The sequence below is a fragment of the Peromyscus eremicus genome, chromosome 4, assembly GCF_949786415.1.
Source record: "Peromyscus eremicus chromosome 4, PerEre_H2_v1, whole genome shotgun sequence".
In the NCBI taxonomy this organism is placed as follows: domain Eukaryota; kingdom Metazoa; phylum Chordata; class Mammalia; order Rodentia; family Cricetidae; genus Peromyscus; species Peromyscus eremicus.
Window position 1 is genome coordinate 147520467 of NC_081419.1, and position 15423 is coordinate 147535889.

Sequence of the window (15423 nt, forward strand, 5' to 3'; positions counted from 1 at the left end):
CCAATAATACATTTTGAAATAAAATTACTTCACTGACTTATTACAAAAGCCTGCTTTGTGTCCCTCAACTTATAAAATCAACAGATGAGGGGGCTTTTTCTAAAACTCCCCCACTTTAAGCCACAAAGTGGTTTTTGGGAGTCTGCACATAGCTTAAACTTTCCTCCGTCACCCATCTTACTCTCTTTCAGGATACGGGTGTGGGTAAATCGAGCATAGTATGGCGGTTCGTGGAGGACAGTTTTGATCCGAATATCAATCCAACCATAGGGTAAGAGAACAAGTTTCTTTAATATACATCTCAGAGTGCATGGAAAGTCATTTCAAGCAAAAATGTGTTACTGGTATAACTCCTGTCGTCTTGAGCTCAGTGAAATTTTGAGTTGCTGGTTCTCCACATTTCCAAAATGACTTGAGAACAATGATGTTTGCTGTGTCTTAAGAGAATTATCTTCAGACTTGGGAAATAAGAACTTTGAAATAGAAAAAGGAATCAGAGTGGACATAGGAGTTCACAGGCCCAATTACACCTTGAAAGAGGGTAAAGGAAAACAGCCTGATACAGTTCTTTGGGGTATATCAATTAAAACGTAGATAGTGTTAGTCCTTGAAAAGAGATAGAATCGGATCCAAACCCTCTCGAGCGTTGTAACACTGGTGACAGTAAGGAAAAAAATCAATTAACTTCAAAATGTTAGGGTTTGTTTGCTTTTGCTTTTTTTCAGGTGTCTGGTATTTTTTGATCATTGAAGTTGATTGTCTAAAGAGATTTCGAAGGTTTCATTATTTTTCATTAGGTGTGTGTGAGTGTAGATATTTAAACGTGAATGCAGTGCCCACCTTGAAGGCCAGAAGAATCTGTTCCCCCTGGAGGTGGTTGTGAACTGCCTGCTGTGGGTACTGGGAACTAGACTCAGGTCCTCTGGGAGAGCACTTCATTTTTACTACTGAGCCATCTCCCCCAACTTCATACAGAGTTAACAAAAATCTTTTCTATTTAAATGTCATGGGGGTGATTGTAGGATTAACACTAATTTTTCTATGTGAGAACTTGAGCTGTGTAGACTCTACTACTATGTTAAGCTTGTACAACTGAATAATGATTATACACTATTTATTCTGAAACTCCTGCCAGTCAACTGGTTTCTTGTCTTTAAAGAAAAGTTGTGTGTGGTCCATCATCAGGATGTGATATGGCTTTGTGCTCCTTGTAGAGACCATTCTCTGCCTCATAGGGAAATGCTTTACAGCTGTGAGGGAAACTTCCATAAGACTGCCACTTGAGAATTTGTTAAAATCTCTCCGTTTCTTGCACATTTGAGGGCATGCAAATGAAATCCACCACTATGTCTGCAGTTGAGATAGTATCCTTTCAGAAGAATGTTTAAAGTGTCACTTCGCTCCTTGGGGCCTGTTGGTACCTGCATTGCCAAGTGAAGTGAGGGACAGTGACAAGAAGTGCTGATAAGTCAGTGGGTGACATACTTCGTTCACACTGAGTCAGAGCTGAGAACCCAAAACCCACTAATATTAAACACCATCTCCTTTACTCTCAGATGGGTGGAGAGAAGTGAGTGCCATGCCTTGACTCAGTCAGGCTCCCACTGTGTCACAGGTTCTTGTCTTGGCTCGTATTTTACAGGAAAGACTACAAAGCCCCCTCCTCCTTTATCCTTGGTACCTTGTTTCTGCCTCTAACTTCCTATCATGACTATCATGAGTATTCCCTCATGACTAATACTCCAATGATGCATGTACCTACTGGAGTTCTGGGTTCCCAGCTTCTCATCACTTTCTCCCCTATCCTGCAACTCTGCTGCCTGTCTATTCTGCTGACTTCAGCAGCATCACCACCACCACCACCCCATCTTGCTGCTTTAAGCTGGAAGAGAACTTACCACTTTGTCAGCTGTTAAGCTGTTACTCTGTGTAGCCTACTGTCAACACAGTTCTACTCACCATGTCACTAAATCCACCTCTGGGTACTAGTCACTGTGGGAGCCACTGCAAACCCAATGGGTATTTTTCAAAAAGTTTTACTTATTTGTTGGGTACCAACCATCAGGTGTTCAGGTGTATCAGGTATTCTGGTTGCTAGTGATTTAAATCTGGCATCGGCACACTGTAGCCTTGTGCTCTGCCTTCTTTCTTTGTAAATAAAGCATTAGTGAAGCAGTCACACTTGTCTCTGCTGTTTCCAGGCTGTCCTGACCAAAGGCAGGAGTCCTGTAGCACACAAAGCCAGGATTTGCTACCTGGGACTCTGGCACTTTATGTTTGCAACAGGCAAAAATATTTAGGCCCAGGCAGGACTAAAAGTATGTAGCCTAGGCTAACTCAGTCTCCTGAGTGCTGGGATGAGCCATCATATGTCTATCTGGCACTTTTCAGAATACGTTTACTGAACCCTGATTTGGACACACTCTGTTTATATCATTATGTAGCTTCCCTGTGAATTAAGATAGGGGTATGTTCTATAACTATTGTGCAGAAAATGACTCTTCAGCATGTCTCTGTGATGTCAGCACACAGCAGGCCCTGACCTTCCTGAGGATGCTTGATGCCTGCAGGTCCCATGGAAAATGTGAAGCACTTAGAAATGCTGACATTGAAATACTGAAGAATGAGTGGATTATACTTTGTAGGAAGTTAAGAAAGTATATATTTGAAAAGAAGTATATCAGTTGGTAGTAATGAGAGGCGTTAAGAAGTAACCTGAACAGGGAGATTGAAGGACCAGCCAGGTAAAGGAGGGGTCCAAATGGAGCGAAGACAGAGAGTAAGACCAGGAAGAGTGGCCAATGAGACTGTTGAGACAACAAGGACCAGGCAAGGAGCCTTAAAGATGGGGAGGGAGCTAACATGACAGCTACAAACCAGGTGTGATGAAGTGAGGCCCTTTGTCTTTGGTTCCCTCCCTCCACCTGTGGCTGCCTCTTTTCACTGGTACTGCATGACCTCTCCTGTTGAAGTAAGTATTGGGCTTTTTCAAATGCTCCCAAACACCTTTTCACCTAGGTCATGTGAACCAAAGTCAGCTTCTCCGAGCCTTTTCCTTTGCCACTGACCCATCTCTATAGCTTAGACTTAGCTCCCTAAAGAAGTGGGCGTCTGTCTCTCCTCTGCTCCTAAATGTCTTCTTCCCTGATGGCCCAAGTGGGTGATGGAGTAGGGAGGAGCCTTGGCCACAAAGAACCTTCTTGTTTGTGGACTTGACTTGAGACCTCAGTGAGGGGCCTCAGTGAGCACTAGCTGGAAGAATTTCCACTCCAGTGGCCAGGCTTCTGTTGAATTTGTCTGGTTCATACCTACTTTGTGTGGTTTGATGAGAATTCACTGAAGATTCACTAATTTAGCATAGGAAGTATTCAGTAAATGTTGGCAATAGCCAGTGAGACATCAACAACATGCTATGATTCCATCCCTCAGGGAACACATGTAGAGAAGGATGAGGACCCCATTAGAATCACCCTTGGGATGAGCTGTAGTGATCCTTTGGAGCTCATTGTGTCCCTTGGTTGTTCTGGAATAGAGAGATTGTAATCACTGTGGGCATGTGGGTGGGTTCCACACTGTTAACACCAAATTCTCTCCTAAGAGCCAACCTGGAATAGATTCTACTTACCAGGTTGCCTATGCCCATAGGTGGCCCATAGATACCTGGAAGCTATACATGCTTGTGACTATACTTGTAAACAACCCTTGAAATGCTTGGGCCTCTCCTCCTCTTTTCCTGGGTAGGAAGCAGGACTAGCATGTCTTAGATACTAAAGTCAAGCCTCCTCCCAGCCAGCAGTGAGTCACCACAATTCTCATCCAAACCCCCAGATTGATTACCTGACATGGAGGCCTTCAAAGTAGAACACAGACACTGGAATACCTCTGGTCTGTGTCTCTGCCACTTGGCTAGCCAGTTATAGTCTATTAACAGTTAAATCCATAATCTGTTCCTTCAACAAAGTAAGGGTTGATGGGACCACCTCCTTATTGTTGGGAGGATTCAAGATAATGCCCGTAAAGTGTTTAGCAAAGGGCTGGAGACATTGGAGATCAATTAGTGATAGCTATTATGATATCTTGGTATTTTAATTCTTTATGTTTGTGTGTGTGGAACTGAGGGTTAAGCAGAAGGACTCAACGTTCTAGGCAGGCATTCTGTGAGTTGTATCCCCAGTATGCTTGGTCTCTAGGAAAGTGAAGGCAGGAGAATGGGAAGTTGCAAGCCAGCCTGGACTTCATAACAAGATCCTCTTGGATGGGGGGTGTGTGTGTGTGTGTGTGTGTGTGTGTGTGTGTGTGTGTGTTATGTGTATAGAACAGGAGTTTTACAGAAAAGAATGGTGTCATGGGGCTTTTAAGTTAATCTAACAGCCCTGTCTACTCTGACCCATTTCTTAGAGGCAACCACTGTTGCCATGGTGTGCAGCTATTTTCCAATCTTCCCTCCAGTTCTCCTCATAGGCTCACATACACTGTGCCCCCTCCTCCCACTACTACCACCAATTTGAGGCATTATCTACTGATTTTTCTCTTTAAAATGTGGAAGCTAGCTGTCCTCCCACCTCCTGTCCATTTGTCTTCCCTCCGTTTTGCTATTACAGTTCTGTTGTCGAAGCACAACATGGTGAACATTTAAACACACACCCTCACACTAGGCTAGCTGCCGATTTCCCAGCTCCCATCAATTTAGTTGTTGTGGGCTCACATCAGTGATTTAAGTTCTTTGTGTCTGTATTTGCATATTGGGAGTACTCTGTGACGTCTTATGGAGGTGGTTGTGAAAACCGGGTTAAAGCATGTAAACATGGCGTAGAATGGCACGTGGTGTACAGTAACCGTCTTAGCAGTCGTTTTATAATAAGCCTGGAAAGCTTAGCTAGACGTTAGGTGAGTGGAGGTAGACTCTAGCCTACTGCTTTTTGAGTATTGTGAGACTAGTCTAACAGTGTGTGTACATTGGAGTTTCCCTTGGATGAGATAGCACAGTTGAGATCTGTACCAGATGCTGTGTTCTCACTGAGGACTGTTATTTAGAATTCTGCTGTGAGCATTCTTTAATGTGCCTCATGTGCCTTTGTGAATTTCCAGGGTCATGTGCACAGACACACACAACCCTTGCCTTGACATCACTGTGTTACAGTGTATCTTCAGTCTAGTGGATATCTTGAAGCACTGTAGCAGTCTACATCCTCATCCACCAACACCTCTTGGGTGCTTGGATGCCCTTGACCTGCCGCAGCATGTGTGATGTGGCTCTTACTAGTCGCCTAGTGGCCCTTCTCAGGCGGAGGGGGCTGTCTTGTTTTAGTTTTGGTTTCTCTGATGACTGAAGAGACTGGACTCCCTCCAGTTTCTCAGCATTTGAAAGCGTTGTGTTCAAACCATGGGCTGTTTTCTGTCATTCTCACTACCTTATGTGTGACACTCTGTCATCTCTGTACTAGACATTCTTTGGCTCTGTGTCTTGCAGTTATGTGTCCCGTTGTATGACAGGCCTTTGCAGTCTCTGAATAGTCTTGTAGTGATTCTGTCCACCCTCCATTGCTTGACTCCTGTAGCTCTACCCTTGCCCCTACCCCAGGCAGCTACTGAGAAGCTTCTACCAGTCTTCTTAATCTCCAGATAAATTCAACTGCTGGTTATATGCTTCTAATAATGTTTTGTATTGGAGGGGTTTGGTTTTTTTTTTTGAGATTTACCCATATTACTGAATGTATTATTAGCATGTACCTTTATATTATTAAATAGTATTCCATTGCATGGAATATACTAAAATGTATTCATTGCCTAATTGATAAACATTAGAGTTTACAATTTTTTGCTGTTATAAATAAAACATACCTATTTGGACATAAATTTTCTTTCAGATTATATTATCTAGAAGTACCATTTCTGGGTCATGTACTAAATATTTAATTTTCATTAAGAAACTTTCAGACTTTTCCAAAATATTCATATCAGCTAGGCATTGTGATATATACCTTTATTCCTAGCATGGAGGTTGGGGGGGAGGCAAGAGGACCAGTGAATTCGAGACTAGCCAGGGCTACATAGTGAGGCCCTATCTCAAAATAAAACAGTGCTCATTTTATGTTCCATCCAGGACAGTGTGTAAGTTGGGATATTCCACATCTGTCCAAATCTGTCAGTCCTCTTTAAAGTGCCAGCCACCTTGCTGGGTGTGTGAACATTGGTTCTGGTTTGCATCTCCCAACTGCCTCTGCCTCCCAAGTACCTTGATCTAGAATTTCTCTCTCTCTCTCTCTTCTCTCTCTCTCTCTCTCTCTCACACACACACACACACACCACCTACCTTAGATTTACCTTTTAGTCAAAGCTGATTTTGACTTTCTAGTTCGATTCTCTCTCACTAGAGTCTTTCTTCCTATCGGCATTTTCAATTGTCACTGTACAAGCCTTGTGTATATTTTATTAAGTTTATCTCAAAATCCTTCATGACTTTTGTTTGCTTTGCTTTGGGATTCTTTGTTGGTTTGGGGCTTTCTGTTTTGGAGCAGGATGGTTGGAAGTAGGGTCTTGATGTGTAGCCTAAGCTGTCCTAAAACTCATAATCCTTCAGCTTCAGTCTGCCACTATACATAGTCTTTCTTCATTTAATTGCATGCTGATAACATGTAGATACAAATTGCTGTGAATTTGCTAAACTGAGTTAGCTAAGGCAACTTTTCTGAGAATTCCTTGGACTTTCCTTGGGTACACAGTCAGTCACTGTGGTCAGGTACTTTCTGGTTTACACACATTTGATTTCTTCTACTTCCTTATTACACCAAGGAGATGGGTGTTAAAAGGTTAGGGTCCACTATTGAGGTGTGGACAGCTGACATTGTGGCAAAAGGGACTCATCTGGCCTTTTTATAGTTAAACTCAGTGGCTGCTCCTGCTGCAGGCTAAGGATGCCGTCTCTACCCAGAGTTAATAAGAAATTGGTTTAGATTTTATTAGGATATACATATGTATATCCTCTTTTTGGCCTAGAACATGATCCATCCCCTGAGAAGGTTGTGTGTTTACTACAGTATGAGGTACATTGATGGATGAATTTTAGCAAAGACATGCTTATTAATAAGGGTGTTTGTATGGCACTTTCTTCTGTTGCCTGCACTGAGAGGAGTATTTGAACTCTGAATGATGTTAACCTTTATTTTTGCTTAGAATGTTGTGAAGTCTTTGTTACTGAGTGTCTGTATGTACCATGTTTTCTTAATACCACCCCCACCCCAGTCAAGAGTGCTTGTTCTGGATCTGCTTTGGTATAATTTAGGCTCCCTGCATTCTGTTCGTATCTTAAACTTAACCTATTGATAGGTATCTATTTCAAGCAAGTTTCTTATAAATTTCATTCAAGTAGTTTTGCTTTTATATGCACTTTGCCAGCTCGCCTTTACGGCTTCATGGAGTGCCCCCTTTTACTTGGAGTGTTTAAACATATGCTACCTAATAGAGTTGCTACTAGCCACATGTAAAATTAGGGTCTTCAGTCATGCTGACTACATTTCAATCCTTATCCGGAATGCTATAACATTAGTTTAGACCCTTTCTGTGTAGAGTAGCTGTCAGCGTGGTTTGGTTTAAATCTGCCATCTTGTCTGACTACCTCCTCTATGATGCTGAAGATGAAAATGGTTGTTGCCTAGGGTTACAGTCTCTGAATCACTGTGTTCAGACAATAGCATGGCTTTGTGTGCTTTGTAGGCACCTATAAGCACCTTCTGTAGCTTTTTGCTTTGTTTTCAAGGGGGCTGCAGTGAGCTTGTTGTGCAGTCGTGGTCTCATATAGATGCCATTAGTCTTTTCTAATCTCCATCCTTGTGCCAATAGTACAGTCCCTCTTTTTTTTTTTTTTTTTTATTCTTTGTAATAAGTTGCAATGTCCAGTGTTGGTTGAATATTCTGTTATTTAAGAATGTCTTGGCTGCTTTGGGTCTGTTACATTTCCATATAAATATTAGCAATCATATTGTCTGTTTTCACACACTCCACCATGCTGACCCTTCCTGTAGTTTTGACTGGCCTTCCATTGAATTTACAGATCCATTTAGAGAGAAATGACATGATAATACTAAATGCTCTAGTTTATGAATATGGATGATCCTTCCGTTCCCTGGCCTTCTGTATTCTCTCTCTGTTTTCTCTGTAGTGGATTTGCACATCTGTCATTAGAGTTATTTCAAGGGGATTGATGTTTTTAATGCACTATTTTGCTGTGAAAATGATAACTGATTCAAAGTTTATGATTTATTGTTGTTGTTGTTGTCGTCGTCGTCGTCGTCGTCTTGTTTGGTGTGGTGTGGGGGTTGGTGTGTAAACTTGAACTTGGAAACTTCTTATCTTATCCTTCAAAGTGCTGTGAGAAAGGCATGTGCCACCACACATAGCTACATCTTGGGTTGTGAGCATCTCTCCAATGACCTTCCTGAATTCGCTTATGAATTCACTTCCATATGGCAATTTTTTGTGTTTTCTGTCATCTGGGAATGGGGCTTTGTTATAGTAACTCCTAAGCCATTGACTTTTTGTTTCTATTTTTGTTGGTTCCTGAGGATTTCCCTAACACTGTTAATGAGAATGAGTAATTGAGTACTCTCACAGTGCTGTAACCGTGCTGGGAGAGCTTTCACTGTGGTGCCGTGGAATATATTCACATCCCTTACCACATGGTGCAAAGAAGATGTCCTTTTATTTGCTAGGATCTTATTAATTTGATAGTATTCACTTTATGAACATGTTTTTCTATCTGTACTAGGCTGACCCCATGATGTGTAATATCTTTGTAGGATTTTGTTGTTATTGTTGTTTGTTTGTGGAAATAGGGTTTCTCTGTGTAACAGGCTGTCCTAGAACTCATTTTATAGACCAGGCTGGCCTTGAACTCACAGATCTGCCTGTGGTGATATTGTGTTCCCCAAAATATTGTGCACCCTAATAAACTTATCTGGAGTCAGAGAACAGAACAGCCACTAGATACAGAGGCCAGAGAATGGTGGTACACATGCCTTCAATCCTAGCATTCTAGAGGCAGAGATCCATCTGGATCTCTGTGAGTTCAAAGCTACACTGGAAACAGCCAGGCATGGTAACAAGAGCCTTTAATCCCAGGAAGTGATGACAGAAAGCAGAAAGGTATTTAAGGTGTGAAAACCAGGAACTAGTGCTGGTTAAGCATTTAGGCTTTTGAGCAGCAGTTCAGCTGAGATTCATTCTGGATGAGGACTCAGAAGCTTCCAGTCTGGGGAAACGATCAGCTGAGGAATTGGCAAGGTGAGGTGGCTGTGTCTTGTTCTGCTTCTCTGATCTTCCAGCATTCACCCCAATACCTGGCTCCAGGTTTGTTCCTATTAATAAGACCATTTAAGATTCATGCTACATCTGCCTCTGCCTCCCGAGTGCTGAGATTAAAGGCATGCACCACCACTGCCTGGCTCTTTGTTGGATTTTTATGGGATCCATCCATGCAGTTTTTATATGTAACTGATGTCTTAGTTGTGTCCCTTGCTCTAACACAGTGGTTTTCAACCTGTAGGTTGAAACCCCTTTGACAAATGTTATCTCCAAAAATATTTACATTTCATAACAGTACTAGCAACAAAATTAATTTTATGATTGGGGTCACTACAGCATGAGGGTCTCTGTATTAGGAATCTGAGAACCACCATTGTAACAGAATACTTGACAAAATACATCTTAAGGGAGGAAGAGTTGAGTTCAGCTAACAGTTCAAGGTGATATAGTCCATGATGATGGAGAAGTCATGGCAGCAGCTGAGAGAACAGCTGGCCACATTGCATCTGCAGTCAGGAAGGAGAGAGCTTTTCTTCAGTCTAAGACCCCTTTATGGTCTTCCATCCTCAGTTAATCCAATATTAAAACTCCTCATAGCTATGCCCATAGGCTTGTCCTCTGGGTGAATCTTGATCCTGTCAAATTGACAATATTAACCATCACAAGTCCACCCCTTGACAACTTGATACCCAAGCATATTACTTTTACGCTATAACATTTCACCCCTCTTCCCATAGATCCCATAGACTAATGGCCATCTCAAGTGCAAAATGTATCCAGTCCAACTTCTGAAGTTCTTGTAATCATTTACAGTCCCAACACTGTTAAAAGTCCACTTTTCTTAAACTCAAGGCAATCTCTTAGTTGTGAACTCCTAAAAAATAAAACTAAGTTACATAGTTCCAATATCCAGTGGCATAAAGTAAATAGTTATAATTCCAAAAGCAGGGAATGGGATCATAGCAAGGAAGGACCAGGTCAAAGTAAGACCAGATCCAGCTTTACAAACACCAAATCCTGCAGCTCAGTGCCTGGCTTCTGAAGCCCATAATGGAATCATTTAGATGTAGCTAGAGTTTTCCTGGTCCTGCCTGGCCCATGGTCAGGACAAATCTCTCTTACCCGCCGTTCCCACAGCCGCTCAGACCCAACCAAGTAAACACACAGAGACTTATATTTCTTATAAACTATATGGCCATGGCAGGCATCTTGCTAACTGTTCTTATATCTTAAATTAACCCATTTCTATTAATCTATAAGTTGCCACGTGGCTTGTGGCTTACCAGTACCTTACATCTTGCTTTTCTTTTTTTTTTTTTTTTTTTTTTTTGGTTTTTCAAGACAGGGTTTCTCTGTGTAGCTTTGTGCCTTTCCTGGAACTCACTTGGTAGCCCAGGCTGGCCTCGAACTCACAGAGATCCGCCTGGCTCTGCCTCCCGAGTGCTGGGATTAAAGGCGTGCGCCACCACCGCCCGGCACATCTTGCTTTTCATGGCGGCAGCTGGCAGTGTCTCCCTGCCTCCGCCTTCCATTTCCCAGAATTCTCTTCTCTGCTTGTCCCACCTATACTTCTTGCCTAGCCACTGGCCAATTAGCAGTTTTATTTATCAATCAATCATAGCAACATATACTCACAACATACAGGACATCCCACAGCATCTTGACTCCAAAGGACTTGGTTAGCACCACTCCTACCAGTCTGCTGCCTGTAGTACACATAGCCTCTCTATTTGGCCAGCCCCACACTGTAACCTGTACCTTTCTTCCGTGAATGGTCCATGGTCATTAATTAATATCTTGTGGTTCATTGCAACTTAGGCCTCACCTTCACAACTGATCCTGCCACACATCTGGCCTCGGTGGCTTTCTTGAACCTTAGTACAGGACTCCATGATCTCCCTTAGTCTTTTATGCCTATAAAACATAGATATAGTCTTGCTTCCATGAACTACAGTTGCTTCAGTCTCTTGTGTACTGACCCTGGGGGACTCTTCTTTGTTTTCTAGCAGGAAACTCCTTCAGACATTCTTACTTTGGGCTCATCTGTGTGTCTGTCTGTCTGTATATGTGTGTGGCCAAGGCTAGCCTCATCCTCAGATAGCTCAGTACCTCCTTGTCAGCAACTTTAAAGTTGCCCACACTCCTTTCCTTGCTGAAAGGATTGCTCTGTTCACAATCCCTCCTCTCTCTACCCTCGAATATCTGAATAAGAGCACCAAGAAGTAGTCATGCCACATCCTGAATGTTCTCTTGTCTTGAAATTAGTCCATTATTTTCAAATTCAGCCTCAGTCATATTCTCAGGACCCAGAGTATAGCCAGAATATAACTTTAATGGCCTCTAGCCCCATTCCCATTTTCCCTTTGTAACTTCGTGAGCTAGCCCTTCACTGTTTGCATGTCTCCCTGTATTTGGATCTTCTAGACACCCAGTGGGCTCTGCCTACAGCTTCTGTAGTGCACAGCTGCAGGCTCCTCCACTTTCCTCCTGCAGATAGTCTCCAGAGCCTACAAATCCCATACTAAAATTTAACACAACAAAAAACCCATTTCTCATTACCATTTTTTTTTTTTATTACTTTCTTTGTTGATGCTACAAAATCCCTGACAAGAAACAACGAGCTGAAAGTCGCAGGAGGCAGAGCTAGAGCGCTATTGCTGCTAGGGCACTTCTCCTTTGTGTTTGTCCAGGACCCAGCCATGGGCAAGGTCGCACACCTCAGTTAACCCTGTTTGGAAACTCCTCCCAGACTTGCCCAGAGGCTTGTCTCCTAGGTGGTTCCAGACCCCTTCAAGCTGATGGTATTAAGCATCACAGTTGGTTTTAGTTGCCTGTTACTTGCTAGGATTTGTGTGTATACAAGCAAGACTATGATGTCATCTCCTTCTTGAACACATGTCAGATTTGTATTAAAGTTGTGATTATTCAGTAACCCTGCTTGTATGAAGCACTCCTTTTTATTCCTTAAATTATTAGCAAAATTTGTCAGTGTTTTCCATCTGGGCTTCAAACACTCCTTGTGTAATAGAGTTAATTAAGGAGTGAATTCCGTTCATAGTTGTGAGATTGTTCATATGCAAATTATCTGTTACTTCTGGCTCTGGTTTTGATAGATTGCATTCTTTAATGGCTTTAACTCTTTGATGGACCTTTTCCATCTTGTTAGTTTATCAGCATAAGGTTGCCAGGCTTCCTCTGACTCCCACTTTACTTTGAATAGGTCTTGCCTTTGGTCAGCTGTAGTGTATCTGTTGTCTTTGTCTCTATCTTAATCAATATATAGAAGCTCCTACTCTTGATATCAGTGGCTTTGTCCCTGACATTTAGTCTTTTGTTGTACACTGTGCTGGCTAATTTTAAGTCAGCCTGACCCAGGTAAGAGTCATCTGAGAGGAGAGGACCCCAGTTGAGAAAATGCCTCCGTAAGATTGGGCTGTAGGCAGGCCTGTAGAGCATTTTCTTAATTCATGATTGATGGAGGAGGGCCCAGCCCATGGTGGGTGGGGTCATCCCTGGGCTAGTGGTCCTGGATTCTATAAGAAAGCAGGCTGAGCAAGCCATGGGAAGCAAGGAAGTAGCAGCACCCCTCCATGGCCTCTGCATTAGTTCCTGCCTGCTGGTTCCTGCCCTGTTTAGAGTTTCTGTCCTGACTCTGTTTTGAGCTGAGATGTGGAAGTAAAGCCAAATAAACCCTTTCCTCTCTAACTTGCTTTTGGTCAAGTGTTTCTTCACAACAATAGCAACCCTAAGACACACACCTTATAAGTTAAACCTAACTAGTAAGGTTTTTTAATTTGTTACTGTGTATATGTGGGTATGTATGTATGACTGCAGATTCTGCAGAAGCCAGAAGTGTCAGATCCCTGGAGCTGAAGTTAAAGTGGCTGTGAGCTGCCTGCCATGGGTGATGGGAACTGAACTCACATCCTCTGCAAGAGCACTATGCCGTCTCTCCAGCTCAGCAAACTTTTGTATTTTGTTATCTTATTGTCATTCAGTTCTAAGTATTTTTTTTGATTTATTATCTTTATCTTTAATCCAAGTGTCATTCAAATATGTGATTCTCAATCTCAGACGTAGGAATAACTTAATTTTTTTATTAGATTACTGACAAAGTTGTAAAACGGGAGAATGTATTTTCTGTAATTCATCCTATGGATCCAGTGTGACCTGCTGACTTCCAGCATGTGGTCCATCTCAGCAAGCATCCCGGGTTTATTTGCTAAGCTTCTGTGCTCTTAGCTGCTGGGGTGTGTGTGGCCTGGGATTAGAATCGGTTTGTTTGCTTGCTTTTTCTTTCACTTTCATCCTCTCTGTTATCTTTGTTGACATTTTGACTGAGAGAAATGAGTTAAAACCTTCTGTTACTGTGAATTTGTCAATTTTTTCTCATTCTGTGAGTTTTTATCATTTCCCATTTAATAGCACTCGAGTCAATGTTGTTTATATTGAGTCTTTTGTCCCTAAGCATGCACCTCTCCCCGCCCTCCATACCTTTTGCATTTTCTCTGCACTGTTTTATAGGGCTTGTTTGGTTTTTTTGGTTTTTGGTTTTTTGTTTTTTTTTTTTTAGAATTATTTTTAAGTGTGTGTGTGTGTGTGTGTGTGTGTGTGTGTGTGTGTGTGTTTATTGTTGGGTGTGATGTACAACACACCCACACGTGCAAATGAGTATAGATACCCACTGAGGTTAGAGGCCCTGGAGCTGGAGTTACATGTAGTTGTGAGCTGCCTCATATATAGGTGCTGAGAACTGAACTTGGGTCTTCTGCAAAAGCAATATGGGCACTTCACCTCCTAGCCATATCTCTAGCCCTGTTAGTTTTTAATGTGAGAAATGTTGAAAATCTTTTTAATTATTTTCTAAATATTTGATGGGTCTTTTAGCTGTTGTGAGTGAAAATGGTTGGTTTGTTTTTTCATTTTTGTGTAGAACATTGTTGGTTTTTATGGATTGACCCTGTAAGTGTGTTGTCCTGGTAGCCCCTTTTATTCTCAAAGGTGTGCTGTGGGCTTTTTGGGATCCCTGGAGCACACAGTCATGACATCGCAAAGTGGGGGTTGTTTTGCTCTTTGGTTGCTTTTGGCGGTGGTTTAGTTTGATGATTTGGTTTGATGTTTTTTAATTGTTTCGCCATGCCTTGTTCACCAGGACTTTTAGCTTGAAACCGTGGTAAGAGCCAACATCTTTGCCTTTCCTCAGCCTTGATACTGTCTGTTGAATGTTTTCTGTAGTATCTAATGTGATTTTTGGCCACTGAAGTTGACAGTTACGAAGAGGAGGAAGTCGTTGTATTTCTAGTTGAGCAAGCATTTTTTGTCAAGAATGGCTCTTGAGTTTTGTCTTGATACTTAATGCTCTTAGATGATAATATTTGTTTCTCCTTTCTATGGTGCGTTACTGTATTTATATATTGTATGTAACAGTTATCCCAGTACTTAGCAGCATCAAACAACAAGCTCTGTCACTTACACCCCAGCAGCTAAGAGCACAGAAGCTTAGCAAATAAACCCGGGATGCTTGCTGAGATGGACCACATGCTGGAAGTCAGCAGGTCACACTGGATCCATAGGATGAATTACAGAAAATACATTCTCCCGTTTTACAACTTTGTCAGTAATCTAATAAAAAAATTAAGTTATTCCTACGTCTGAGATTGAGAATCACATATTTGAATGACACTTGGATTAAAGATAAAGATAATAAATCAATCATGTTTTCTGTGGATTAGGAATCAAGTAGCCTAGCTCCTGTAGCTGCGCTCAGAGTCTGTTCTGGTGCAGTAACACATCACCCAGGGCTAAAGGATGCTCAGTGACATGGCTGTGGCTTGAGGCCTCTGTGCATCTTCTTTGTTCTCTGTCAGGTAACCCTATCCTTGGAGCTTCTAGAGTGCCCTCACAACATGGAGGAAGGAGCGGGACAAGGTGGGATCTGTAGTGTCTTGTCCAGCCTCTTGAGAGTCATCTGCAATGGCTTCTGTTGAGAACACAGTTCGACACACTTTAGGACCATCTCACACAAGTGCAGACAAGAGATGTGTCTTAGAATCTCCATAAACTGAATTTCTTATAGTATAACCTGTCTGTCTTTGTTACAACCTACACAATGACATCAGATAA

General features: G+C 42.1%; 1 protein-coding gene across 1 annotated transcript in view; it reads left to right on the forward strand.

Annotated features, from left to right (window-relative positions):
* Nucleotides 1-15423, forward strand: part of Rab22a (RAB22A, member RAS oncogene family) — a 46643-nt gene that overhangs the window by 1377 nt on the left and 29843 nt on the right. The window contains exon 2 of the mRNA XM_059262020.1: nt 192-271. Within this exon, the coding sequence (XP_059118003.1) occupies nt 192-271 (80 nt within the window). The remainder of the gene's footprint in view (nt 1-191; nt 272-15423) is intronic.